A 25,834-nucleotide genomic window follows, 5' to 3' on the forward strand; every position below is an offset into this window, starting at 1 on the left:
GACATTGCAGTGTTTACATGAGAAAATATTAAAACAGTAAGGATGTCCATAATTAAAAGTTGATAAGAGTATGGTTTGTACTTTGGAAGGTACTCCTTAAAGATAGAAGATATGGGGCTGGCCAAGTGGCGCATTGGTTAAGAGTTGGCTTGGGACTCCAGGTCTGAGCAGCAGGGCCCCGGTTCGGATCCCACATGGGGGCCAGTGACGCTGTGCCCTTTACAGCTAAGATGGTGAACAACAGCTCAACCTGTAGCTGGGCTGCTGTGAGTCACTGGCGACGGCGTAGGCTGCAGTGGGCTGCCGTGAGCTACCGTGAGTGGCTGGCAGCCAGCATGAGTGGCCAACAGCTACCATGAGCAGCCGTCCATTGGCCGGCGACCGATCTGCCTCACCAGGGAAGAGCGCAATGATAACACCAACATGGGCCAGTGAAGCGACGTCCTCCACAACTAGACTGAAGAACAAAAGGACAGCAACTTGTCTGTTCCCCTCTCCCAATTCCCCGATAAAATCTTAAAAAAAAATAAGATATGATTTAGTGAATTTCCTAATTACTATAAACTGTAGGCAAGTTAGAAATTGAACTTTCCTAATGCTTTTGAAGACTTCAATATCTTTTAAAGCTTACTGTGGAAAATTTCAAACATACATATAAATGGGGAGAATAGAATAATGAACTCCCACTACTTACCCAGTTTCAGCAACTGTCAACTCATGGCCAATCTTGTTTCATCTATACCCCAACCCATTTCTTACTACCACCCAAGCAATTTTCAGACATCATATCACTTCACCTGTAAAATTACAGTATGTATGGCTAAAACATTAAAAACAACCACAAAATCTCTCAGCAATGAGGCATAAGAGAGAAGATAGTTCATGATTTAAGTGTGAGCAAGTTTTTAGAAACAAACTACTGAAAGTGGTGAGACCACAGTTGGCAGAGAAACTGTACTATCTGATTTGGAACCTTTATTTTGCATATCATCATATAGAATGATTTGGAAACCAAAACTAACACCGCTCCTTCAGGGGAAGGCAGAAGTGTCTAGTTATGTTCGTAGAAAGATAATTTTATGGAAAATCTAGTAAAAACACAGTTTACCTTGAACTTCATAAGCACAGAATAAACTTTTAAGAAAAATTGGTCATGTCTACTGCAAACACTGTCCAAGTTTTAAACTGCAGGTCCAGTTGCTATTCTGAATGCCTTGGGACACCCTCCTGTATCACTAGAATTGTCAACTTGTTTACTGTGTGCCCTCCTTCACTCATCCATGATGCTCTCTTGGGAACCCATCCCTTCTTGCACACTTCATGCCTAGGTGATTGTGAGCCTCACCAGCAACCTACCTGAGGAGACCAGGGCTAAGCCCTGGTCTAAAGACAGCTTACCTGAGACGACTGGATTAAGAAACTTTGGTACATTTACACAATGGAGTATTACTCAGCTATAAAGAAGGAAATAGTACCATTTGCAACAATATGGATGGAACTAGAGAACATTATGCTAAGTGAAATAAGTCAGTCAGAGAAAGAAAAATATATGATCTCACTTATACGTGGATTCTAAGGAACTGAATGGATGGGAAACGTGGATGGAGATAGTCTGAGACACAGAGGAAAAACAGGGTTGCTAGTTGGGAGGGGGCGGGGATGAAGGAGAAGGGGAAGGGATGAGATAATACAAATTGGTAATTACAATATGGCCTCAGGGATAGACAAGACAGTCTGGGGAATATAATCAATAATGTTGTAAATATTTCTTAGGGGGCCAGATGGACTCATGTCTGGTGGAGGAGACCACTTCATAGTCGGTGTAGAGGCCTGACCACCATACTGTATTTCTGAGCTGATGTTGAATAATATTGTATGTCAACTATAATTATATATACATATAGTCACGGGACATGGAGTAGAGAGGAAATGGAATCAATGGAATTGTAATAGATAAGCATTATATCGGGGGTGGGAGAGCAGTAGATGGGTGGAGGGGGGTTGTTACTTTGGGAGGGTGTTGGGAGCCATGCAGGCTGGCTTTACTGTAGTATAACTTGTTTTGCTTCTTGCTCCTTTCTGCACCTGGAGGATGCTTACTTAACCTTGAGGCATGTGGTGAGAAAGCCAGTTTCTTAGAAGACACACGAAGATAGAGGGCTGTTTGGCTTTGGGGAAGATGGTTTCCTGGGAAACTGACCCTCTAAATTTTCCACTGACCTTCAGGTTTCTAGTTGGTAACTAATGATATACTTTTAATGAGGTTATGCATATTCATCCCTTCTGTGTTACATGTACTCTGGGGGTATATAATGGGGAGGAAAAATAAACTCGGGGCTGGTTGCTAAGAATGCTTCCAGTCCTCCCGGACCCTCTTTATCTCTTTGTCTCTTTTTTTCCTTAAACCTCGCCCCCCACTTCAGGTACTGTTCACTGGAACACCGAGACAGGACCCCAACAGGAAGGTGAAAAGGATAACTTGCATTGTTCTGTACACTGGAAACTAGCAATAAAAAATTTAAAAGTAAATAAATAAATAGATAAATAAAGACAGCTTACCTGTAGGTGAATGAGACTGACTTTGCACAAAAGTCAGCTTGGCTAATCAAATTCTATATAGAAAACTCTAAATTGTGAGGGAGCAACAACTACGAAAATAGAGAAACCAGTCTGTAGAGAAGGGAGTGAAGTAGGCTGCAGCAAGAAGCAGAGATGTGATGAGAGATCTGTGTGACCTGGGAGATGATATAGGACCAATCTCTAGAGCAGCTGCCAAGCTTTCTCCTCCCAAACACTACGTAGCCTTGCAGTGAACTAACACCTTTTACCTTGAGGTAATTTGAGTTTCCAGTCCTTGCAGGCAAAAATCAAACTGGAACATGTGTCAACATGTTTTTAATATTTAAAGGAAACAATTCAAAATACATCAAAAGATTGTCAGTAAGCCATTCCAAGTCAAATAGTGGTTTTGGTATTGTCACAGTGTCTTCTCCACGTGCAAAAATTGTTCATCTTAATCCAAGGAAGAAGGTAGGGACACTCTCACTAGGATCCTGGGGGTAGGGGAAAGATCTTGCTAGGGAGGTGGTTCTAGTCTGGCTGTACCTTAGAATCACTTGGGAAGCTTAACAATTTTTGCCTGGCATCACCCATCAAGAGTTTCAGATGATAGTTTTAAAATCCCTCCCCTCCCCCAGAAGATTCTAAGGTGTAATAAGGGTTGAAAACCACTGATTTTAAGGCTTCCCCCCCCCCCTCTTAAAGTGAATCCTCATCTGCGGACTTGGTGTGTGTGTGTCTTTAAGGAAAAATAATATGTTAGTGAATAGCTTGAGGGTGTTGTATTGCACGCAGCCTTCAATATTTTAGGAGTAACTGCCCACATGTGATCTATTTAGTAGTGTTTGAAAGCACGAATTCCACTCCATCTTCTTCTAGTTATTTAAACATAACAAGTATATAAGCTACAGGTAGGAGACAATTATTACCTTCATTTTGTTTAAGGCATACTCGTGCATGACTTATGCTCCTGTCTTAACGCATTTTTACAAATGAACCGTTAAGAGTCATGTACCTTTTATTTTTTTAAGACTAGGCACAAAACCTAATTCTATTCTTGTCGTTTGCTATCTTACTGCTATAAACTGAGAAGAGCATGGTTTTCTTGCAGCATCAACTAGTCGTCCGGCCCATACTGATGGCCCTCACTACCTGGTACGGAGGGAGATGAGGCTCCAAAAAAGGCTCGTCTTAACGTGACACTCCTTTTCCTTTCCAGAACACGGATGGGCCATAAAATGCATGCAGAGCTCACTGTGTTTATGAACCCGAACTGAACCCTCATGGGGACCGTTTTTCTCCTTGCCTTCCGTCTTTTCCAGACTAAAGTCTCGCTCTTCCTATCGACAAAGTGTAGCAGCCCCTTAAATATATCTAAGAGACGACCCCCACCAAACCAAACCTAGTCTGTGCCATTAAAATGAGGCTTGGCTATCCAGATGGTCGGCATGACTTTTTTAACAGCCTAAATGAGGGGGGGAGAAGAAACTACGTGCCGCTACAAAACGTGAAGTAACGTTTAAATTTGAAAACCTGGGCGGGGAAGGCTTTCAACGAGGTTGCGACTAAGCGACCTCTCCTTTCCTTCACTTGCCTGACGCCGCACCTCCTCCACCTCGCGTTCCTCTCCCGCCGCGGGATCCGGCCGTGACGCCCCGTGGCGAGCTCCCGGCTTCTGCGCCCGCCTTTCCGAACGGAAACATGACACCGCCCTGCGTGGGCCACCGCCCACTGGGCCCCCACTTGGCCGGGCGGGGAGCCTCCCCTCCCGCTTTTCCGTACGGAAACATGGCGCCTCCCAGCTCTGAGCCACGCCTCCCTCCTTTCCGTACATGGCTTTTCCGTACGGAAACATGGCGCCGCCCTACGTGGGGCGGGCGCCTCCCGGTTTAGAGCTGTCTTCCACTTCTCAACGCGGAGGAGCGGCAGCGGTGGCTGCTACCCACCCGAGGCGGGTGGGCAGGACGGCGAGAGATGTGGCCTCTGAGGGGCAGAGGCTGAACGGCCCGGCGAGCCGCGCATCGCTCCCCGCCTCCGCCGCGGCGCTGGCCCCGCGTGATTCCCCGCCCCAGCGGCAGGAGGGAGAACGCCCGACTCCGCGGCAGGTGAGGGGTGCGGACGCAGAGGCTGGCAGCCCTAAGGGGTCTGCATGGGTAACACGAGGTCGAAATCGTTGGCATTTCTTCGCCCTTTACCGTCTGGTCGGGTCCCGGTGACGTCGGGTGGAAGCGAGGGAGAGACAGGGACACGGGCGGGTTGAGGTTTAGCGCGGCCTTTGTCCCACCCCTCGAGGCCCTCCTCCAGGCGCGCCCCGCTTCCATCGCTTGCTCTTGGCTGGGCCACTCCCTCGCCGGCCCAAACAGTTGTTGACAACGGAATCTGGAGTCTGGGAGTGAGTGGCGCTGAGTGCCAGGAAACGTGATTCCCAGCGTTGGTGGACAGAGCCCCTTTTGCTGAACGACCCTTTCTACTGGGGAGTCTCTTGTGTCCATCTTAGGCCCGTCGTGAAGCTCAGATATACAGTCTTCGCGGCAAGTGCGAGGAGCCCCTCCTAACCTCGGTTCCCTTTTTGGGCATAGCGGGAGTTGGTGATTGTTGAATGAATGAGCACACTGTAAGTAATTAAATGGCTCCTCGCTGCATCCTATAGCCCTGTAACTATAGTTACCATTCGTGGGAAGCCCGTTGTGTGCCATCTGTTGTTATGCATGTTCTGTCGTTTAAATTTCCCCCAAACCGAAGAGGTAGGTTAGCTGCCTTTTACAGATGAGGAAATTGAACTTACACTGTTAGAAAAGAGCCAGAATTGGAACCCAGGTATGTCTGAGACCAACGCCCATCCCTCCCACATACACTGACATCATAGAGATGACACAGCTGTTAACCATCCTTGGTGGGTATGCGTTTGGTGGATATACATATGGAGCATATCTGGGGAATATGGTTGGTCTCGACCCTTAAGTTACAAATCTAGGTGAAGAGTGTTTTAAAAATAAAAACTAGCAATTTTACAGTCTCTTCATCTTCATTACTTGCCACTTGTTCTTTACTTCTATTCATTTTCCTGTGTCTTCACTTGTACTCTTTGAGTAAAATGCTCCCCTTTTCACTTCCTCTCCCCCTCCAGACATTTTTTAATTAAGTGAAACCCTATCTTTTTAAAAAAGACCAGCTCGTGTCACCTTTTCTGGGAAGGTTATCCCAACCTCCTTCCAGGGAGAATTAGTTTCTCCCTCTGCTGTTTTCCTGTAGTGATCTCATAATGCCATTAAGGCTTAAATTTCACTGTGTTTCTTATAAGCATGTCTTGCCTCCCCCTCTAGACCATGCCTTTTCATCTTTCTGTTCCTATTTAAGCATATTTTGAATTGGGTTCAAGGCAATGGTGAATGCCAGATGTCTAGTAACCACTCCTACAGGAGTCCAGAGAAAGGTACAAGTACTGGTGAGGTTGGGAAAGTGTCCTGGGAGAAGGAGCTTGGACTTTGAGCCGGTCATAAAGGATGGGTTAGTTTACTTCGCTGAGTGTTAGAGACCTGGAAATCCTGCCTTTCCTCTTCACTGCACAGAATGAGTGACTTCATCCTTTCTGAGCTCATGCCCATTAGGTGAAGAGGATAAAATTAGAAGTGTTTTTGTTTGTCCTTTCTCATAGAATATGCTGGTAATGTTACCTTTTGGATCTTGGAGCATTCCCAGAGCCAGATAGGATTTATGACAGAGAGGAGATGCGTGTCTGGAGTGGGCTGTTGGAAGGTAAAGGGGATCTGCATTAAAGCAACTTTCATATTAATAAATACAGGCCTGAAAATGTCAATTCCAGTAACTTCATTCTCTTTAATGGAGGTACCTGAAATTTCAGGTAATGACATCAAGTGATTCTTCTCTAATGTGTAGAAGAGAGTCTGCCAAACCTCCTGAAAGCAGTCGACATTTCTTTTGATCCTTTTATTATCTTCCAGGTGTGTAATTAAGTCTAATTAGTGTTTATGAACTTGTTTTGTGATCTTAAAGTGCTAATAGTACAAATGCTAATTATTTTCTGTAGTGTAAATGCAGAAACATTGTCTTTCGTCTCCCTTAATTGAAAACACTTTAGGAACAGAGAACTCTAAAACTAGGGGGAAAATAAACCACAACTTGGCAAAAACTTTTACAGTAAATAAGAGGTTACTACTCCAGATCTTTATTAACTGGCCCAAACCAATATGTTAAGTGTTTTTCCTATTCTAATCAGCAAGTGAAAAAGTGAATAACCCCACCCAACCACATATTTATGGTTATTTGAAACTTCCTGCTTTACTCACCATCTTTTCCTGCTGACTGGTAAGGAGTTAATAAAAGTATTTGCCACACGCATTTTTCTTGCATGCTTCATAAGACTCTACCTTCTGTCATCCGCAGGTATCATTCATATAATAGGATCAGGGAACCAACTTCTCAGTCCAGTATGTACACTTGGAAGCTTAATTAAAAGCATTATTCCCAAAGAGTTTTCCTATCAGCTCTCAGGAATGAAAGTAAAGAATTTAAGAACTGAATCACTCTTTGATTAAAATAGAGGCAGGCAATTTATAGTGTTTTCTTTGAACAATTTAAGGCCCTGTGTTCTTGTGAGTTGGTACTCAGGAGTGGGACAAAAGTATTCATACTTGTTACTTTCTATCTGATGTATAGGTTCATAACGTTGATAAATTGCAAGTGTCATTTTACAGGTATCTGTTTAATCATTGAGTGGAATATTATAGCTGGATAAGATTTTAACAAGCCCATTTATTTTATAGATGAGAAAACTGAAACCCAAAGAGATTAAATAATTTGCCCAGAGTCATACTGCTAGTTACTGACAGAGCTAGAATATTTTGGTTCATTTTTTTTTTTCTTTCCTAGGAAACTGAATACAGTTAATTGAGAATGTCTGAAAATCTTGACAAGTCCAATATAAATGATGCAGAAAAATCAAAATCAGGTGATTCTGAGCAAGGCCTTGAAGATGCTGTAGAAGGTTCTGATGAAGCTTTACAGAAAAAAATAAAGTCGGGCTCTCCTAGCACCCAAAGACTGCAAAGACCTCACTGTAAGCAAAATTGCCTTTGCTTAGAAGCAATGTTATTATTTTTAGATGATATTTTTATTAGACTTATTTGTACATATATCCTTGAGCTAGGTTCCAATAATTATAACATTACCAATAATTAGCATTTAAGAATAGCAACAGTTTCTAGTTACTTGAGGATTTTCAATTGCCTGAGAAATTAAAGTTTTAGAATAATTTCCAGAACGTTTCTGTTTCCTCCAGCCTCAGTGACATTCCAATTTCTCTGAAGTGCTATGAGAAATAGGAGGGTGGAGTACAAATTGCAGCTTTAGTTAAAAGAGTGTTTGAAAAGTCTGAGGCAGGTTCCAGCCAGGAATGTGCTTGTGCAAGTTAAAAACAGGGGGGTTTTGAATGTAAGTGCACCACACCCTGACTTCACTGCCTGGGGGCTTAGTTCCCACGAGGTTGAGGGCATTCAGTTTGCTGAAAGTGTATGATGAAGCCACTTCAATTCAGATCCCTGGCAGGGAGCAGGGATGGCAGTTTCCCCACAAATTTCCAGCAGTTGCCCCAACGCATGTCTTTTATGAAGAATGCTTAAGTTTTCTGAAGTGAGTCCAAAACTGAAAGTTTTAAGAGAGTCTCATAGTCTAAGAATGTTAGTGCTGATGTTATCTCTTTAAAGTGTAGATGATCAGTAATTCTTCATATTTGGAAGAAGTACAAACATTTTTGGGTTTGAGGTGTGCTTCTTTTAAAACCATCAAAGCCCTCCCCAGGAAATGTATTAGTCAGCATAGTGTTCTTACAACAAATAATGGTGGAGTCCGTTTTATTATGGTTTATTATCACATAGATTTTGATAAATACACTACTAGGTCAAATTGTGTTCAGGGGAACATGCCATTAATAACAATCTATCATATATGTGTTAGGCCTTGTCTCCAAGATGTATAGTTAGAAAGCTTCTGTTATCTCCTTTTTTAAATAAGGAAAATAATAATTACCTCTTGGGGTGGTTTTAAAGATTACATGAATTCACGTAAAGCATAGAACATAATAAATGCTCAATAAACATTAGTTCTTAGTACCACTGTTATTACTGCTATAATACATTAGTTGTTGATGCTACCAACATATCATCTGTTCCATCTAAAGATACCAGGACTGATTGCTGTACTGTGGATGTAGCTGGCTAATGTGATAGTTTTATCACCTACAGTTGCTGATAAAGGAGGACCTTCCCACAATAAAACAGAGTCCACTAAATGTTTGCTATAAGAACACTTCAGTCATTCTTTGATTGATGGCCTTACCTTTGGCACCCTGTCAGTCTAATGGCATGACTCCCAATGAATGCCAAGCTGGACTACATTAGCTGAAATTGTACACAGTTATGCCCTTAAGGCAAGAAAATTTATCCTGGGACCCATGATAAAGTGTTAGGGGATCCAGGAACAGCCAAAAAAGTATATCAACATTTGTGTGTATATGCATTTTTCTAGGAAGAAGGTCATGGAAGCTTTCATTAAATTCTCATAGGGGTTCATACCAAAATGAAGTTTAAAATCAATGCCCTAAAATGTTCTTTCTGGCTTTCTTGCCCTTTCTGCTTGTGGTAATAGGTAGATACAGGGCTACGGGCCACAATGATAAAGCTAAGACCCCAGAATCTGGGGGTCAGGTCAGAAGGCATCACTGCCCTCAGGGAGCATAGATAAGAATTCACAAAATATGAAATTAACTGCAGATATTTCTCCAAAACTGTGTAAATGTATAGCTGATGAGTTTAAAGGAACTCTAAAATCACATCTGGAATTCTACAAATTAAAATGTAAGAGGTTTTAAAAAATAATTTCAAGGATACAGTGGATATTAAATACTTCTAACTGTTCAGTTTATAGCTATCAAATTCGAAACCACTTACCCAAGTGCTAATTTATATTTAACAACTTGGCTATTGCCTTGCTGAGCATCTTAAGTCCACGTGAATTGTATTAACATGAAGTTCAGAAGATTCAAATTGTATTATGTATGGTTGAATTAGGTGTCTCTAGAAAACTCATGGAAATATTTTAAAAGACTATTTTTTCTGATTATAAAAATGAATGCATGATAAAGAAATTTATATTCAACTGTAATTTCTTCCCTAAGTGATAACTACTGTTGACATGTTGGGTTATTCCTTTGTGGCCCTCATTCTGTGAATTTATTTCTTTTTTACAAAGCTGAGATCATGCTTGTATGATCATGTGTGTATGATTTTTCTATTCATGTTTATTTTTCCCAGAGAACAATGCTTTGTTGTTTCCATATCATTGCTTTTTATATAAATGGAGCACATTTCAGGTTCCCCTTTTCAGCACAGAATCAGTATGTATTGTTTTTTTACTATATATTTATTCAACCTTTTATCATTAAAAGTCTTTGTAAATATCATTTTAATGGTTGCAAGGTATTTCATCACATGGATGTATCACAGTTTAGTCTATAAATTCCTTATTGTTAGATATTCAGTTGTCTCTGATAAATAATCCTGTAATTAATGTTTCTGTTCAGAAAATTTTAGGTCCCATTTCATTCTATTTAATAAATATTTTTTGCATTAAATAAATAAATAAATAAATAAAATGTAAATAGTAAAAAGATAGGCTTTAGCCTTGCAAATTATAATAGTAATATTTTGAGGGTAGAATTGCCATCGATAACTGTGATATTGTGCTTTATGATAAGAAACATATATTTGGTCTTCGTCCCATTTCTGGCACAGAGCTCCTAAAACCATTGGAATTTCCTAAGTGTTGAGAACTATAAAGGTGTCCTTTGTTAGTGAGGTAACTTTTGGAAAGCATCGAGGGAACCTAAGGATGGGAGCTGTTGCCAGGGAACCTAACCATGTGATTAGAGGATTGGAACTTTCAGTCCTGCCCACCCCACCAATCCACCTCCAGGGAGGGGAAAGGGCTGGAGGTTCCATCAGTCTCCAATGGCCAGTGATTTAATCAATCATGCCTATGTAATGAAGCCTCCATAAAAACCCAAACGGATGGGCCTCAGAGCATGAATACATGGAGGTACTGGGAGAGTGGCGTGCTGACAGAGAGCATGGAAGCTCCGTGCCCTTTCTCCATACCTTGCTCTATGCATCTCTTCCATCTGGTTGTTCCTGAGTTATATTCTTTTATAATAAACCAGTAATCTAGTAAGTAAAATGTTTCTCTGAGTTCTGTGAGCTGCTCTAGCAAATTAATTGAACCCAAGGAGGGGGATGTTGAAACTTCCGATCGATAGCCATTCTGCCAGAAGCAGAGGTAACAACATGGACTTTTGATGTTGTCTGAAGGGGTGTGGCAGTCTTGTAGGTCTGAGCCCTTAACCTGTGGAATTTGATGCTATCTCCAGGTAGATAGTGTCAGAATCGAGTTGAATTATAGGACACCCACCTGGTGTTTGAGAATTGCTTAGTGGTATGGGGATAAAACCCTCACCCCCACACACATGTTGGAATTTGGGTAAAGAACTTTTAGTAACTAATATAGAGTATTGAAAAAGCAAAAATGGCTGGCTTATAAGACTTTGCCGGCACTGATCTGAAGTGGTGATTTGATTCTGAGAGATGACCTGTTATTTATTGCACCCCCATGTTCATTGCAGCATTATTTACAATAGGCAAGATATGGAAACAACCTAAGCATCCATTGACACCCACAATGGAATTCTATTCAGCCATAAAAAAGGTGAAATCCTGCCATTTGTGACAACATGGATGGACCTTGAAGATATTATGCTAAATAAAATATGTCAGACAGAAAAAGATACTGTATGGGTTTACTTATATGTGGAATACAAAACCAAACCAAAACAAATGAGCACACAAAAAGCAAAAACAAACTCATAGAGGCAGACAACAGATCAGGGTGGAGAGAGAGTGAAACAGGTAAAGGGATCAATTGTATGGTGACAGATGAAAACTAGACTTTTGGTGGTGAGCAGGATGAAGTATATACAGATGTCAAATGATAATATTATAAACCATTGTTACCTCAAAAAATAAATTTTTAAAAATAAAAAATAAATAAAAAGTAAAATATGATCTGTTGTTTAAACGCAGAGATCTTTAGGCCAAGGATCAGTCCACTGTAACTTTAATTCCTATAAGATCTTCTACTTCCATGTACTTTAATTCTCTGCTCACAAAGCACCTTCTGCTCTAGTGTTTAATGACCTAGTTGATGAGTAAACGATACCATATTCAGATATGAAACATCAATTGTTATTCTAGCTAATAGTTCCCATTTAGCATTTTGGTTTATTCAGTCAGGTACTTGTAAGGTTAATTAGTAGACCCCAGTCATCCTTAGATAAATGGATGACACTGAGTTCTTACATTTCTAAAATGCATGACTAGACTTTGAATTATGGTGTCTCTATATTCAATCAGCCAGTTAGTGTTTATTGAGTGCATACTGTATATTAGGCATCCAGCTGTGAACCAGACACACAAGGTCTCTGTCCTCATGGAGCTTGCAGCCTAGTGAGGAAGACAAAGTAAGCAATTTCCACACAGTGTGATAAGTTCTGTGGATAAGCTTTACCCTCGGTTCACTATACTCTATAGTAGCTGTTTCGGTGACATTTGCCATCTGCCCTCCATAAATGTCCACCTACTTGTATGAATAGAAGCATCTCTTTAGAGTGTGTAGATTTCTCAGATCCTAGAACATCTGAGAAAAGAAAGGTAGAGAGTGACCATTCTAAGTTAGACATTCACTTTATTTTAAAATCTGTTTATCAGCCTCCTAATGAGCATGTTTATAACTTAATGTGGTTTTCAGTTTCTCTAATAGGCCATCAGTACACAAATCTATAACAGAATTTAGCAACAGCTTTAGTTCTATATCTCATAGTAAAATAAATTCCAGGGTAAAATACATGTAACCTTCCCAGAGCCAATATTTCATGGCTCTAATGACAGACAATTCAGGTTCTGTTCACAAGTTGAGATGAAGCCATATTGTCCAAACAAAAGTCAGCCCACAACCCTATAATTAGTATGAAATGAATAATTCCTGTGTATGTAAATCTATAACATATCCTGATCATATCTTAGAATTGTAGCTTCTATCTTTCTTGAGCAGGTACCCTCCATTATTAAGTCTGATTTTAAGTAGTTTAACTTGGACAGCTCCTGAAAACTTTCTTCTTCCTGGTTGTCTGATATTCTCAGCACTTGGTACAAGCTGTTTTGTCCCAGGTATGCCCCAAACACACTTGCCTAGAATTTAGAAGAGTCTCATCTTTCATGGAACATCCTTCAATCTTGTTGTTTTCATTTTGCATGTTGAGAAACAATGGGAGTAGCTTTCTGAGGTAGTGTGCGGGTTAGTGTGGTCTTGGTCAGCTTCCGCCATGGCGTCCCATAGCCAATGCCGAAAAGTGCAGAAGGTGATGGTGCAGCCCATCAACCTCATACTTGCAAAATAGATCTCGGATTCGGTGTAGCTTTATGAGCAAGTGAATATGCGGATAGAGGGCTGTATCATTGGTTTTGATGAGTATATAATCTCGTATTAGATGATGCAGGAGAGATTCATTCTGAAACAGTCAAGAAAACAGCTGGGTTGGATCACGCTAAAAGGAGATAATATTACTCTGCTTCAAAGTGTCTCCAACTAGAAATGACTAATGAAGTGAGAAATTGTTGAGAAGGCAATACAGTTTGTGTTTTTAAGGTGTCCTCTGTTGGGAGTATAGTTCTTAAACGTTTATTCATATTGCTTTGATTACTCTTACGTTATTACCAGATGACAATGTTATCGAATTGTTTTTATTAAAAAAGAAACAAAGAAACAAAAAAGAAGCAATGACCCTGAAAGATTTAAATGACTTGTTCAAGGTCACACTCAACAATCTAGAGCAGCGGTTCTTAACCTTCCTAATGCCACGACCCCTTAATACAGTTCCTCATGTTGTGGTGACCCTCAACCATAAAATTATTTTCGTTGCTACTCTATAACTAATTTTGCTACTGTTATGAATCATAATGTAACTATCTTTTTGTTTTCCGATGGTCTTAGGCGACCCCTGTGAAATGGTCGTTCGACCCCCAAAGGGGTCGCGACCCACAGGTTGAGAACCGCTGCTAGAGGAAGCTGATTTTCTTCCTGCTTTTCTCTGTCTATTGCATTTCATAACCAGGCAGCATCTGGTCATGAAAAAAAACAGCCTTTTTATCATTACCCAAATGCCTGAGAGAACTTGGTGTGTTTCTGTTATTTTCATAAATTTAAGATGACCACACATTTGAAGATTTTTGCAAAATCAAGGTTAAAACAAAACTTGGAAGCCCTGGTGACAGTCTCTGAATTTCTTTTCACGGGATAAGAACTCGATGGAGTTTAATAGCTCCTGATGCTTGATATTGATAAACCACAGTAGAGGTTCCATTTTCTGATAAATGGTAACAAATAACTATCTTGAAGAAATTTAATAATCAGTATACATACAGTAAATACCTACTGAGTGCCTTACAGTTTTTAACTTTATTGAGGTATAATTTATATAAAATAAAATTCACCAGTTTTGCGTGTGCAGTTTGACAAGTTTTGACAAAGACATTTACAGTTATCACTGTGTCCACGATCATGAGCTACTAGGACATTTCCATCAACCCCTAAAACTCTCTTTCCCTTGGCAGTGAATCCCCCTCCTCCACCATCCCTTGGCAACCACTGATCTGCTTTCTGTCTCTATAATTTTGCCCATTTTATAATTTCATGTAAATGGAATTGTACTGTAGATAGTCTTTTATATCTGACTCGTTCACTTGGGATAGTGCTTTTAAGATTCATCCATATTTTTGCAAGTATCAGCAGTTTGTTCCTTTTTTACTGCTGAGCAGTAACCCATTGTATTGTTAGACTACAATTTGTTTATCCATTCTGCAGTTGATAGGCATTTGGATAGTTCTAGGTTTTGACTGTTATGAATAAAGCTGCTATTAACATTTGAGTACAAGTCTCCTCATGACCATATGTTTCCAGTTTTCTTGGGTAAAGACCTAGGAGTGGGGTTGCTGGATCATATGGTAAGCGTATGGTTTACTTTCTAAGAAACCAAGAGACTATTTTCCAAAGCGATTATTACCATTTTGCATTCCTACTGCTTATGTATGAAAATTCCAGATGTTTCACATCTATGCCAATACTTAGTATGATCAGTTTTTTTAATTTTGGCCATCCTCGTAGGTGTATAATGCTGTCTCAGTGTGGTTTTAATTTGCATTTCCCTGATTTTAAAAGAATAAACCTACAGTTTTCTACCGGTGTGGGGAAAAATCCAGTCCTTCCTTCTGTGTTTTATTCCTGTGTGTCTCCTTTACTAGTCTCACAGAGTACTTAACTTCTGGTCACCAAATATATGCAATTCTTTGTGACAGCAGCTGGGTGTCCTACAATTCAACTAAATTCTGACACTGTCTGCCTGGAGATAGCATCAGATCTCACAGGTTAAGGGCTCAGTCCCACAAGGCTGTCCCCACCCCCTTTAGGTGCCAGCTGCAAGCCCAGATTACCACCTGTGCTTCTGACCAACCACCTACAGATTGAGGGTTCCAACAACTCCTTTGGATTCAATTACTTTGCTTGAGCATCCCACAGAACTCAGGGAAGCATTTACTTAACATTTACCAGTTTATTAAAGTATATGATGAAGGATACAGATGAACAGCGAGATGAAGAGATATATAGGGTGAAATCTGGGAGGATCCCAGTCTCAGGAGCTTTGTCCCCATGGAGCTGGGGTGTGTTACCCTCTGGCATGGATGTGTTGGCCAATCTGGAAGCTCTCCAAACCCCATACTATTGGCACCTGTGGAGGGTATGATCAGTTATTTACTCCGTTTCTAGCCCCTCTCCCCCTCTGAGGGATGGGCTGGAAATTCCAAGCTCCTAATCATGGCTTGGCCTTTCTGGTGACCAGCTCCCATCCAGGAGCCCACTCAGAGTCACCTCAATAGAATGAAAGATGCTGCTAGGACTCTTGTCTCTTAGGAATTTGCAAGGGTTTTAGAAGCCCTGTGCCAGGGATGAGGTCAAAGACCAGATGTTAGAACAAGAGATGCTCCTAGTTATTCTTATAATTTAGGAAATTACAAGGGTTTTAGGAGTTTTGTGCCAGGAATGGGAGGCAGAGACCAACATATATATTTTCTGTTATTTCACACTGATGATTAATGATGTTGAGCATCTTTTCATGAGCCTACTGGCCATTTGTATACCTACTTTTGAAAAATGTCTGTTCATGTCTTTTGCCCATTTCCTATTGTCTTTTATTATTGAGTTGTAAGAGTTCCTTATATACTGGATATAAGTCCTTTAGCAGATACATGTTTTGTAAATATTTTCTCCTATCTGTGGCATGCCTTTTCATTTTCTTAAGAGTCACAGAACAAAAGTTTTGAATTTTTATGAAGTCCAACTTATCAGTTTTTTCCTTTTATATTTTGAGCTTGTATCCTATGCAAGAAATTTTGCTTATGTTATATCTCCTGGAAGTTTTATAGTTTTAGCTCTTATATTTAGCTCTGTGGTCCATTTTGAGTTAGTTTTTATTTCTCATGTGAGGTAAGGGTCAGGAGTCATTCTTTTACATGTAGATATCTAATTGTTCCAGCACCATTTGATAAAATAATGAATCTTATTAACCGCATGTATACTTACATATGTGTGTGTATCAGTCTATTTCTGGATCCTCTGCTCTTCAATTGATCTATATATTTATCCTCGTGCGAAAAACACACCGTCCTCATTTATAGTGGTATTGAAATCAGTGTGACTTCTCCAACTTCATTCTGCTTTTTCAAAGTACTGGGTTGTCGGAAAAGTCATGACATATTTTTTTGTTTTTTGTTGCAAAAATGTGTCAAACTTTTCCAGTTTTGGCTTTTCTGGGTCTGGTGCATTTTTACATAAATTTTAGAATCAGTTTGGCAGTTTTAAAAAAAAAATCTTGCTGGGATTTTAACCAGGGTTGCATTTTATCAATAGATCAATTTGGCAGAAATTGATACCTTAATAATACTAAGAATTTGTATCTGGGCTTTGATTTTGGACATTTATTATATTTTTCCAGTATTCATGAAGCACATTTTAATTTTTTTATTTACTATTTTATTAATATTCTCTGGAAATGCTTATAATTTTATTGCGTTTTCCCAACTTCCCCTTCATGTGACCAAATAAAAATTTTTACCAGACAGGATATGATGAGCTCTTAGATTTGGTTCCTTTTTTTTTTTTTCGGTGAGCAAAAGAAAAAAAGTAAAAGAAGAAGGAAAATAACTTTTCACTAACCTACAATTTTATAACTATTAAACCCTATGCAAACCAGTTACATTATTCATCTAATTTTAACCAGATCCTATCACCATGACACAAAATTGTCATTTTCTAGGCCAGTGCTTTTCAAAGTATTGTTTCTAGGCAAATTGGTATCAGCTGGAAACTGTAAGAAATGCAGATTCTCCCACCCCAGACTGACTAAAGCAGAAACCCTGGGGGGGCGGGGCAGCATTCTGTTGTCACAAACACCCTCCCTCTCCATCCTGATTTTGTTACTGGCTAAGAACTGCTGTCATGGACTTTTTTTTTTTTTAAGATTTTATTGGGGATTTGGGGGAGGGGGACAATGTTGGGAATTAAGGAAGGGGACCAGCCAAGTTGTTCTTAAGTCTTGGTTGTAGAGGATGCCAGTCACCATCTGGCTGCCCATCGGCAGCTTGTGGTCTCTTAGCTCAAGGTGCTGTGTTCAATCTTAGCTGCAGGTGGGCATAGCCACCATCCCATGTGGGAGTCGAACCAGCAGCCTTGTTGTTAAGAGCACATGCTCTATCCACTGAGCCATCCGGGCGGCAGCTCAGTGCAAGGTGCCGAGTTCATTCAGTCTTAGTTGCGCGTGGCCATAGCCCACCATCAAACAGGCAATCTTGTTGTTACACCAGCTGAGCCATCTTGCAACCTGTTGGCAGCTCAGCGACAGCTCAGCCCAGTCACAGTGTCACTGGCCCATGTGGGAAGCAAACTGGTGACACTGTTGCTCAGAGCTCACTCTCCTAAGCCAACTCTTAACCAACTGAGCCACTCGGCCAGCCCAATGGACTTTTTTTTTAAACAGCTTTATTGAGGTATAATTTATTTATTTATTTATATATAAATGTATGTATTTAACTAGAGACTTTTTTTTACATTTTTATTATTATTACTATCATTAGTTTCTGGTGTACAAAACAATGCAATAGTTATCCTTCTCACCCCTCACAAAGTGACAACCCCCACTGTTGAATAACCATAAAGTTTTTAAAACTAGGAATTACCCTTCGTTTCTTGGTTCAGAACACCTGGGAAGATTTACATGAGAACTTTCTTTCTGGAAGATAAATCTCAAGTTTTATCAAAGGAGAGAGAAGTATGGAGACGAGTTATAAGGCTATTGCAGCAGTTGATACAGAAATGAAATCTATAGGACTTGGATATCAGGGCAGTGCAAAGGGAGAATCAGAGATGACTCAAGGTTTTGATTCAGTGAGCTTGCATTGTACAAAATTCTTGTGTTACACACCTTCCGATTTCTTCATTGGTCAGCTTCAGAACTCTTGTATTCTGTCTTTGTATCCTGTATAGGGTAGTGATTTTTAGCATTGTTTAAACAGCAACTGGCACCTAAAGTACTCAATGATCTTTTTCTTTTGTTTGTTTTTGTTTTTTATCAGCTGAGCCATCCTGCCACCTGTTGGCAGCTCAGCAGCAGCTCAGCTCGGGCCGTGAATTGAACCGGTGACCCTAGGGCTCAGAGCTCACACTCTTGAGTGAGCTCTTAACCAACTGAGCCACTCGGCCAGCCCTTCAATGATCTTTTAATTTGGGGAGATTCATTCATGGCACAGTGTTAATGGTGGAGCAAAATGTAAACCGTACATGAGATCAAAAGAGGAAATCTTAAATTTGGTGTCTCCCTTTGGCAATTAGGATAGACAGAAGGCAAAGGGATTAGAAAGTAAACCCTCGATGTATTGGGAAATTAATAGTTTGTAACTTAAAATTTTTTTCTAAGTCTCAGTAATCATTTTCCATTGACCAGTCTTAGAAAAACAACAACAACAGGTTTTGAATATTGTAAATGATTTAGGATTCTAGGTTAAAAGAAAAAATGAATATGAACTCGGTAAATTTATTGTTTGAAATTGCCAGACTGTGTTCGTAGAGGCAGAACCAAAATTATTGGCTGGTACCAGAACCACTGCCTTCTCCTTACTTTAACAGAAATTCTCATCTACAGAAGCAAATCTCTTACGCTGGGTTTTTGTTACAGCTAGTCCTCCTCGTTTTGTGACTGTAGAGGAACTTCTAGAGACAGCAAGAGGAGTCACTAACATGGTTTTAGCCCATGAAATTGTAGTAAATGGAGACTTCCGGATTAAACCTGTTGAATTACCAGAAGACAGGTAAAGTGGTTACTGAGCTATTTTGTGTAGTAGAATGCTGTCATTTCCCAGTTCTAGAAATGTTTTCTTCATTTGATGTCACTATATTCAAATACACCTCTCCTTTTGTATGTTGTTAAAAAATATCCCTATACCAAGAATTACTAGAGTTTGAAAGTGGATCAAAGGACCACTGATTCTTCAAAATGTAAACAAAAAGTCTGGAAATCTCCTGTGGAAATCTTTCATGTTGGCGTCTCCCTACTTCGCAGGTCTTAGGTGCCTCATATTGTTTCATTCATTTCTTGTAACTATCACATTGTACTGTAGTTGATGGTTTGTGTTCTTCACCAAGTTGTAAACGCTGCATATTGGGGGTGCCAAAAAAATGTATTCACGTGACTTGTGTTCATCTTTTGTTATCAGTATATTGAGTATTACAATTTTAATACAGTTTTTTTCCTTTCTTAAAATGTGTATACATTTTTTTGGCACCCTCTGTATACAAGGACTATGCATTATTCTCTGTATCCCTAGCGTTTGGCACATGTCATATTGAATCTAAAACTCTATTGATTGTAAGGTGCTCCTTTTAAAACGTATTTTCATAAGAAAGAAAAATCATAGCTCATTATAACTGTAAAAGAGCCGTGAAAAATGCTGGTATTCTGTTAACAGAGGAGGAGAAATGGATGCCGGGTTGTCAAGCTCTAGTGTGTCTCACTTCTAAATATGACTGTCCAGGCATTTCTTATAGTATGTTCTGCAAAGATAGTACTTTTTCATATTAATGAAGAATTATTTGTTTTGCTTATGATATAATGGCTAGTTTTAATGAGATGTTATAATGTAAGTTTTACAGTTTGGCACCTAAAGTTAAGCAATTGTCTCATATATTACATGGGAATAGGATATTTTTTTAGGAAGTCCTTCAACCTATATACATGCTGAATTGCTATCCTAAGCTACTTAATCATAAATGTCTTAGGAAACTTGATGGTATCAGGAACTAACAATTAACAGCTCTGAACTTTCCAATATTCTTTATATCGTAATGGCCCTATTATATGCTGTTAATTGGACTGATGTCATCTGTCAAATTAGTTGAAAGTTATTCTATCCAATGAGGTACTTATTGAAACAAATCATTGACTAAAAATAAGGTATATAATTGGTTTAATTATGTCTGGTAAGTCTTTTTATCCAAATTATTTTTAAAATTTCTCACCATAAACCCATAGAATTTCCACTTTTGAAAGTGATTTGAAGCTCAGATTTTTTTTTTTTTCTCATTTGCCTCCAGTTTGGAGAAGAAAGTAAAGGAGATTGTACATAAAGCTTTTTGGGATTCCTTGAGTGTCCAGCTAAGTGATGACCCGCCATCATATGACCATGCCATTAAACTTGTTGGGGAGATCAAAGAGGTGAGTTGAAGAGCAAATTGTGGTGCTTTTCTGGTGTGTTAGGAGTATTCAACCTCCCTGTGTTACTGCGCTGCAAGACTTTAAAGAAATCAAAGGATGGAGAAGTAAAAGTACTTGCCAAATATGGATTAAGAGTATTTTTGGCTTGATGCCTTTTTTAAAATTTCAAACAAGCTATGATAACCTGAAGGCATTTCTTTTATAGATGAAGAAGTTCATATTTTTAAAAACAGAATTATTTAAACAAAAGTTGTTTTATAAAATATAGGTGATTTATACAATTTTTAATAGGTATGGACATGTTCAATTTATAATGGCCAAAAAAGTGATTCACCTGTGGTATAGAGAAGGCATTAAGTGGAAGGTAGGGCTGTTTTTGCAGAGATGTATCCATGGAAATTGGCCTCTGTGGTTAGTTCACAGGCTCGTGTTAATTAATGAGGTTTTCTTTTCTCACTTTTAACAGTTTATTCATGTTGTATCCAGTAATGATTATTACCTAGAGCTTCAGTGGAAACTTAAATAGCTAGTCTAAGTGATTTGTAAACATGTTTTTCTATAAATTTGTTGACTAAGAGGTTAAAATATGCACAACATTGTAGTAACAATTGGTAAACCCTTATTTGGGTAGATGTAAATTCCTTCACACATAATCAGAAGTGATGTCTGACTAAGAAACTTTGATTAAACTTGGCTGTGCTCTTTTGTAGACTCTCTTATCTTTCTTGCTGCCTGGCCACACTAGACTGAGAAACCAGATTACAGAAGTCTTGGATCTGGATCTGATAAAGCAGCAGGCAGAGAATGGGGCCCTAGACATTTCCAAGCTGGCAGAATTCATCATTGGCATGATGGGGACACTGTGTGCACCTGCTCGAGATGAGGAAGTGCAGAAACTAAAGGACATTAAGGAAATAGTGCCCCTTTTCAGGTATGGGAAATGTGTTAATCACCGTCAGTGCACCGAAAATACAGAGCCTATTTTTCAAATTTTGATTTATTCAAGTGTAGATACTCGCGCATTAAAAAAAAAATTTTTTTTAAGCAATCATTTTATAAAATGTAGAAAAGTTAGCAAGATGGAAAAACATTCACCTGTATTTTTACATTCACCACATGCTGAGTTGTGTGCTATGGCTGATACTGTAACCCTTGCTGAAGAGGATTGCTTGGTGCTGCCCTGTTGGCAAGCTGTGTGAGCATTGATGCCAGACCTATGGTTTACGGTAGTCATGTGAGTCTGAATGTTCAGCTGAACCTGAGAAAACCTTCTGGTGGGCTTTGCAGGCCTGACTTTTTCTGTTAACACTATACCCTAATCATTTTACTTATTTTTTAATTAAAAGTGTCATTGAGGGCCGGCCAAGTGGCACGTTGGTTAAGAGTTGGCTTGGGACGCCAGAGGGCCCCAGTTCGGATCCCACATATGAGGGCCAGTGACACTGCCCTCTACAGCTAAGATGCTGAACAACAGCTCAACCTGGAGCTGGGCTGCTGTGAGTCGCCGGTGACGGCGTAGGCTGCAGCCCCTGCTGCAGTGGGTTGTAATGGGCTACCGTGTGTAACCAGCAGCCAGCGTGAACGGCCAGCAGCCGCAGTGAGTGGCCGTCCAGAAGCCGGCGACTGATCTGCCTCGCCCGGGAAGAGCGCAATGATGGTGCCAACTTGGGCCAGTGAAGTGACATCCTCCACAACTAGACTGAAGAACAAAAGGACAGCAATTTGTCTGTTCCCCTTTCCCCGATTCCCCAGCGCTGTTCCCCTCCCCCAATTCCCTAATAAAAATCTTAAAAAAAAAAAGTGTCATTGAGATAATTGTATATTCACATGCTGTTGTGAGAAATAGTATAGTACACTTTATCCAGTTTCCCCCAATGGTAACATTTTGCAAAACTGTAGCATATCACAACTAGAATATTAACATTGGTAAGATCCACTTATCTCACTTAGTTTTCCTGTTTTACTTGTATACATTTGTATGTGTGTGTGTGTGTGTATGCATTTTTATATGATTTTATCACCTGTGTAAGTTTGTGTGTCTGCCACCACGTTCAAGATACTGAACAGTTCCAACAGCACAAAGATCTCTTGCATTGCCCTTTAATAATCAACTTAAACTGTTTTAAAAAGCTCCCCATAAGCATTTTCTATGGCTGCAAATTATTCATTTGCATATAATGAACTATTTCTCAGTTAAGATGGACAATTAAATTATCTATAATTATTTACTATTTAACCTTGCAGTGAACATCTTTGTGCACAGAACTTTTTTCTGTATTTTAGATTATTTCCTAAAAATAGGTTCTTAAAATGGGATGACTATCAAGTCTGCCCATTGGGTACATTCAGAGTGTGAAAGCAGTTATGCCACCAGGACTAGAACATAGAACATGCCCTGAAACTAAGAGAGATGCGGGTAAGAGGAGAGGAGAAAGGAGAGTTAATTTTCTTTCTTTCCCAGGAAAGTGAATTCACCTATGTGAAAGCAGAGACTGGTGGTGAGCCCTCTGCCCTTAACCTCGGGTATTGGGCTCCTTCCTCTCTCTGTGGCTGTCATAAGGGCTGACCCAGAGCCAAGGAACATTCTGACCTAGACAGCACTGAGGGGAGCTATGCTTGCTTGGGGGCAAGGGGTGGAGGGGTAGGGACAGAAAGTAGCTTAAAAACGTGCAGTCTTTTTAAACCATTATTGAAGCGTTAATGTTTTTCTAAATTTGTTTTTCTTAATCTACTTTCTCATGATTTTTCTAACTTTTCTTGCTACCCTTTCTGAGACGAGAAGACTACCTCAAATCTGCGCATCTCTTTTTGTGAAAACTGTTTATTTTACAAGTGCCCAGTTCTACATCCTTTTATCTCTTTTCTTTTAGGGCAATTTTTTCTGTGCTGGACCTAATGAAAGTGGATATGGCAAACTTCGCTGTCAGCAGCATTAGGCCACATCTCATGCAGCAGTCAGTTGACTATGAAAGGAAGAAGTTTCAAGAGCTGTTGGAGAAGCAGCCAAGTATGTTTAAAGTTTGTAGTGCTCTGTTGTTGTCTGTGTTTTTCCATTTTAGTTGTAGCTTGTTGCATAATGATATTGTTTTCAAAGCAAAGCTAAAATTTAATATGAGAACAGTATAATTTGAAGACAGAAAAGCACAGGACATTAGGACTTGAAAAGAAAACTTAATTGACAAGCAGTTGAAGTATATGTGAGATATAAAAATAGAAATTTGAAAGAACAAAAAAGTCTTAAAGAGGTTTTTAATGAAGACATCAGTTTGAGGTAAATTGTATGCTTGGCCTTGATTTTAAAAGCATGACTGACTTCTTGTGACTGTTGAATTTACTTTTCTTCCCCCTGTGAGGTACATCAAGAAATTTCAGTCTGCTTCTGTTTTATATTCAGAAATCGTCTGTTTTCAGACCCAGAAAAAGTCTTATTTTTTATAAACCTCTCAGATGACTGCAGGAAAACAGGTGACCATGGAATCCAAAACTTTGTTGCATTTTAGGGTGCTTTTTTGGTCTCTATTGTTTTGAGTAAATTGCAGTCTTCAGATCCAATTTATTACGAATTCTGTTTAGCCTCAAACTTCGTTGGTCATCAGATGAAAATGGTGTCCCTGGATAGATTGTGTTGCCTGACCAGAATGGTTAATTCAGCACTGAGCAGTTGTCGTCCAGCCCTAGGCAGAGAAGCCTGACATGGTACCGGGGGCCAGGAGGAGAAGGAAAGAGCAGAGGTAGACGTAGCAGCCCTGGAAGAACGAGGTTGGCTAATGTTTATCATGTCAAGGGTGTTACGTGCATTACGATGTATAACCTGCACACGGTAAGCCTGTGAGGTAGGCCCTATTAAACCCCATTTTACAGATGTGGACATAGCTTTTGAGAGATTCTTGACCAGAATTGATTGATTACACAGTTCACTTCCTCAACCAGTATTGTACTGCCCCTCAGGAGACATCCAGGGTTGCTGTTTGATGGGCTGAAGAGCCTTAGTATGAGAGGCAGGTGCTGGCAGCTGGGGCCCAGTGAAGGAGACACGTTGCTGGCCTGGAATACAGCCCCTGAGCTGGTCAAAGTTTAGTGCTTAGTACTCACAGTGGGTGGGCCGTGGGCAAAAAGCTAAAGGCTAAAGCTCAGAGCCAAGAGCTTGGCATGATCCCTGTGTTGACAGAACCAAAAGTGCGCCCTCTTGCAACAGTGAGGCGTGAACTCCAGCCATGGCCTTGGCCACCCACTGATTTCAAGGTGGATCCTACCGGCAGTGCTGCAGCACAGTCCAAGACCTGTCAGAGGAGCTTCCGGCTCAGATAATGTGGACAGAAACCTCGTCTTCTTTCTCTTGAGTCCCTCAGAGCCCCTGTTGCATTACTCAGAAAAGTAGGGAGAGCATAGTGGTTGATGAAAGACAGCTGAGGCCCTGATAGTGCTCCAGATGCTGCATAGTGCACATCAGACATGACCGAGCTCGCCTCCCGCAAGGCTGAAAGTAAACCATATTGACAGGAGACTGAGAGCTAGACAAGGACAAGCCAGGGTGGGAAAGAAGAGAGCAGAGGTTTGTGAGACATCTGTAGGTGGCAAGTCCCGGCTAGGTGCTTTGTAGTCACTGCCTTATTTAATCTTCACAACAGACTATGACGTGAAGTTGTACATTTCTTTATGTTAGGAATCTGATATTCAGACAGATTAGGACTTGCCGAAGATGACTCAGCCAGTACTTGGCAATACTGTGATTTGAACCAAGTTCTATTTGATTCCAAAGTCCGTCCTTTGTGCTGTACTATACCACACCTCCAGGATGGTCTTCCCTGAAGTCATTCCGAGAAGCATCCCTGAGTGTCTCACAGTCAAGTTCATAGCCTTGTTTTCCACAGATTCCCTGGACTTTGTCACCCAGTGGTTGGAAGAAGCTGCAGATGACCTTATGAATCAGAAGTATAAAAATGCCCTGCCAGCTGGGGGAGGGGCCCCTGGCTCCGATGACCGTCCTGTGCCAAATCCCGTTGCTGTCCAGAATTATGCATACCTGAAGCTGCTGAAATGGGACCATCTCCAGAGACCTTTCCCTGAGGTCGGTGCTCCAGAGCAGTCTCACTGCATGTGTTCACTTTATGTGCTGCTGACTTTTAAAAAAAGAATAGTTTTGTTAGGCTGTAATTCATACACCACAAAATTTCTCCTTTTAAATTGTGTAATTCAGTAGTTTTTAGTATATTCACAAGAGTTATGCGACCATTACCACTATTTAATTTCAGAACATTTTCATTACCCCAAAAAGAAACCCTGTTCCCATTAGCAGTCACTACCCTTTCTCCCCTCCACCCACCCCTTGACAAC

The 25,834-nt window shown here is 40.2% G+C and overlaps 1 protein-coding gene and 1 pseudogene across 6 annotated transcripts in view; both read left to right on the forward strand.

The window, feature by feature from the left end:
- Positions 1 to 4,394: 4,394 nt before the first annotated feature.
- Positions 4,395 to 25,834, forward strand: part of TCP11L1 (t-complex 11 like 1) — a 32,523-nt gene continuing 11,083 nt past the window's right edge. Inside the window, exons 1-8 of one of the 6 annotated variants that reach the window (XM_019639567.1) lie at positions 4,423 to 4,664; positions 6,215 to 6,315; positions 7,450 to 7,636; positions 18,965 to 19,097; positions 20,380 to 20,500; positions 21,211 to 21,431; positions 23,371 to 23,507; positions 25,372 to 25,568. In XM_019639567.1, the coding sequence (XP_019495112.1) occupies positions 7,474 to 7,636; positions 18,965 to 19,097; positions 20,380 to 20,500; positions 21,211 to 21,431; positions 23,371 to 23,507; positions 25,372 to 25,568 (972 nt within the window). In that variant the 5' untranslated portion in view covers positions 4,423 to 4,664; positions 6,215 to 6,315; positions 7,450 to 7,473. The other 5 variants (XM_019639564.1, XM_019639565.1, XM_019639566.1 and 2 more) reach the window with 5 other exon arrangements.
- On the forward strand, positions 13,007 to 13,303 carry LOC109381157 (small nuclear ribonucleoprotein E-like; annotated as a pseudogene).

Source organism: Hipposideros armiger, unplaced genomic scaffold (assembly GCF_001890085.2).
Source record: "Hipposideros armiger isolate ML-2016 unplaced genomic scaffold, ASM189008v1 scaffold_44, whole genome shotgun sequence".
NCBI lineage: Eukaryota > Metazoa > Chordata > Mammalia > Chiroptera > Hipposideridae > Hipposideros > Hipposideros armiger.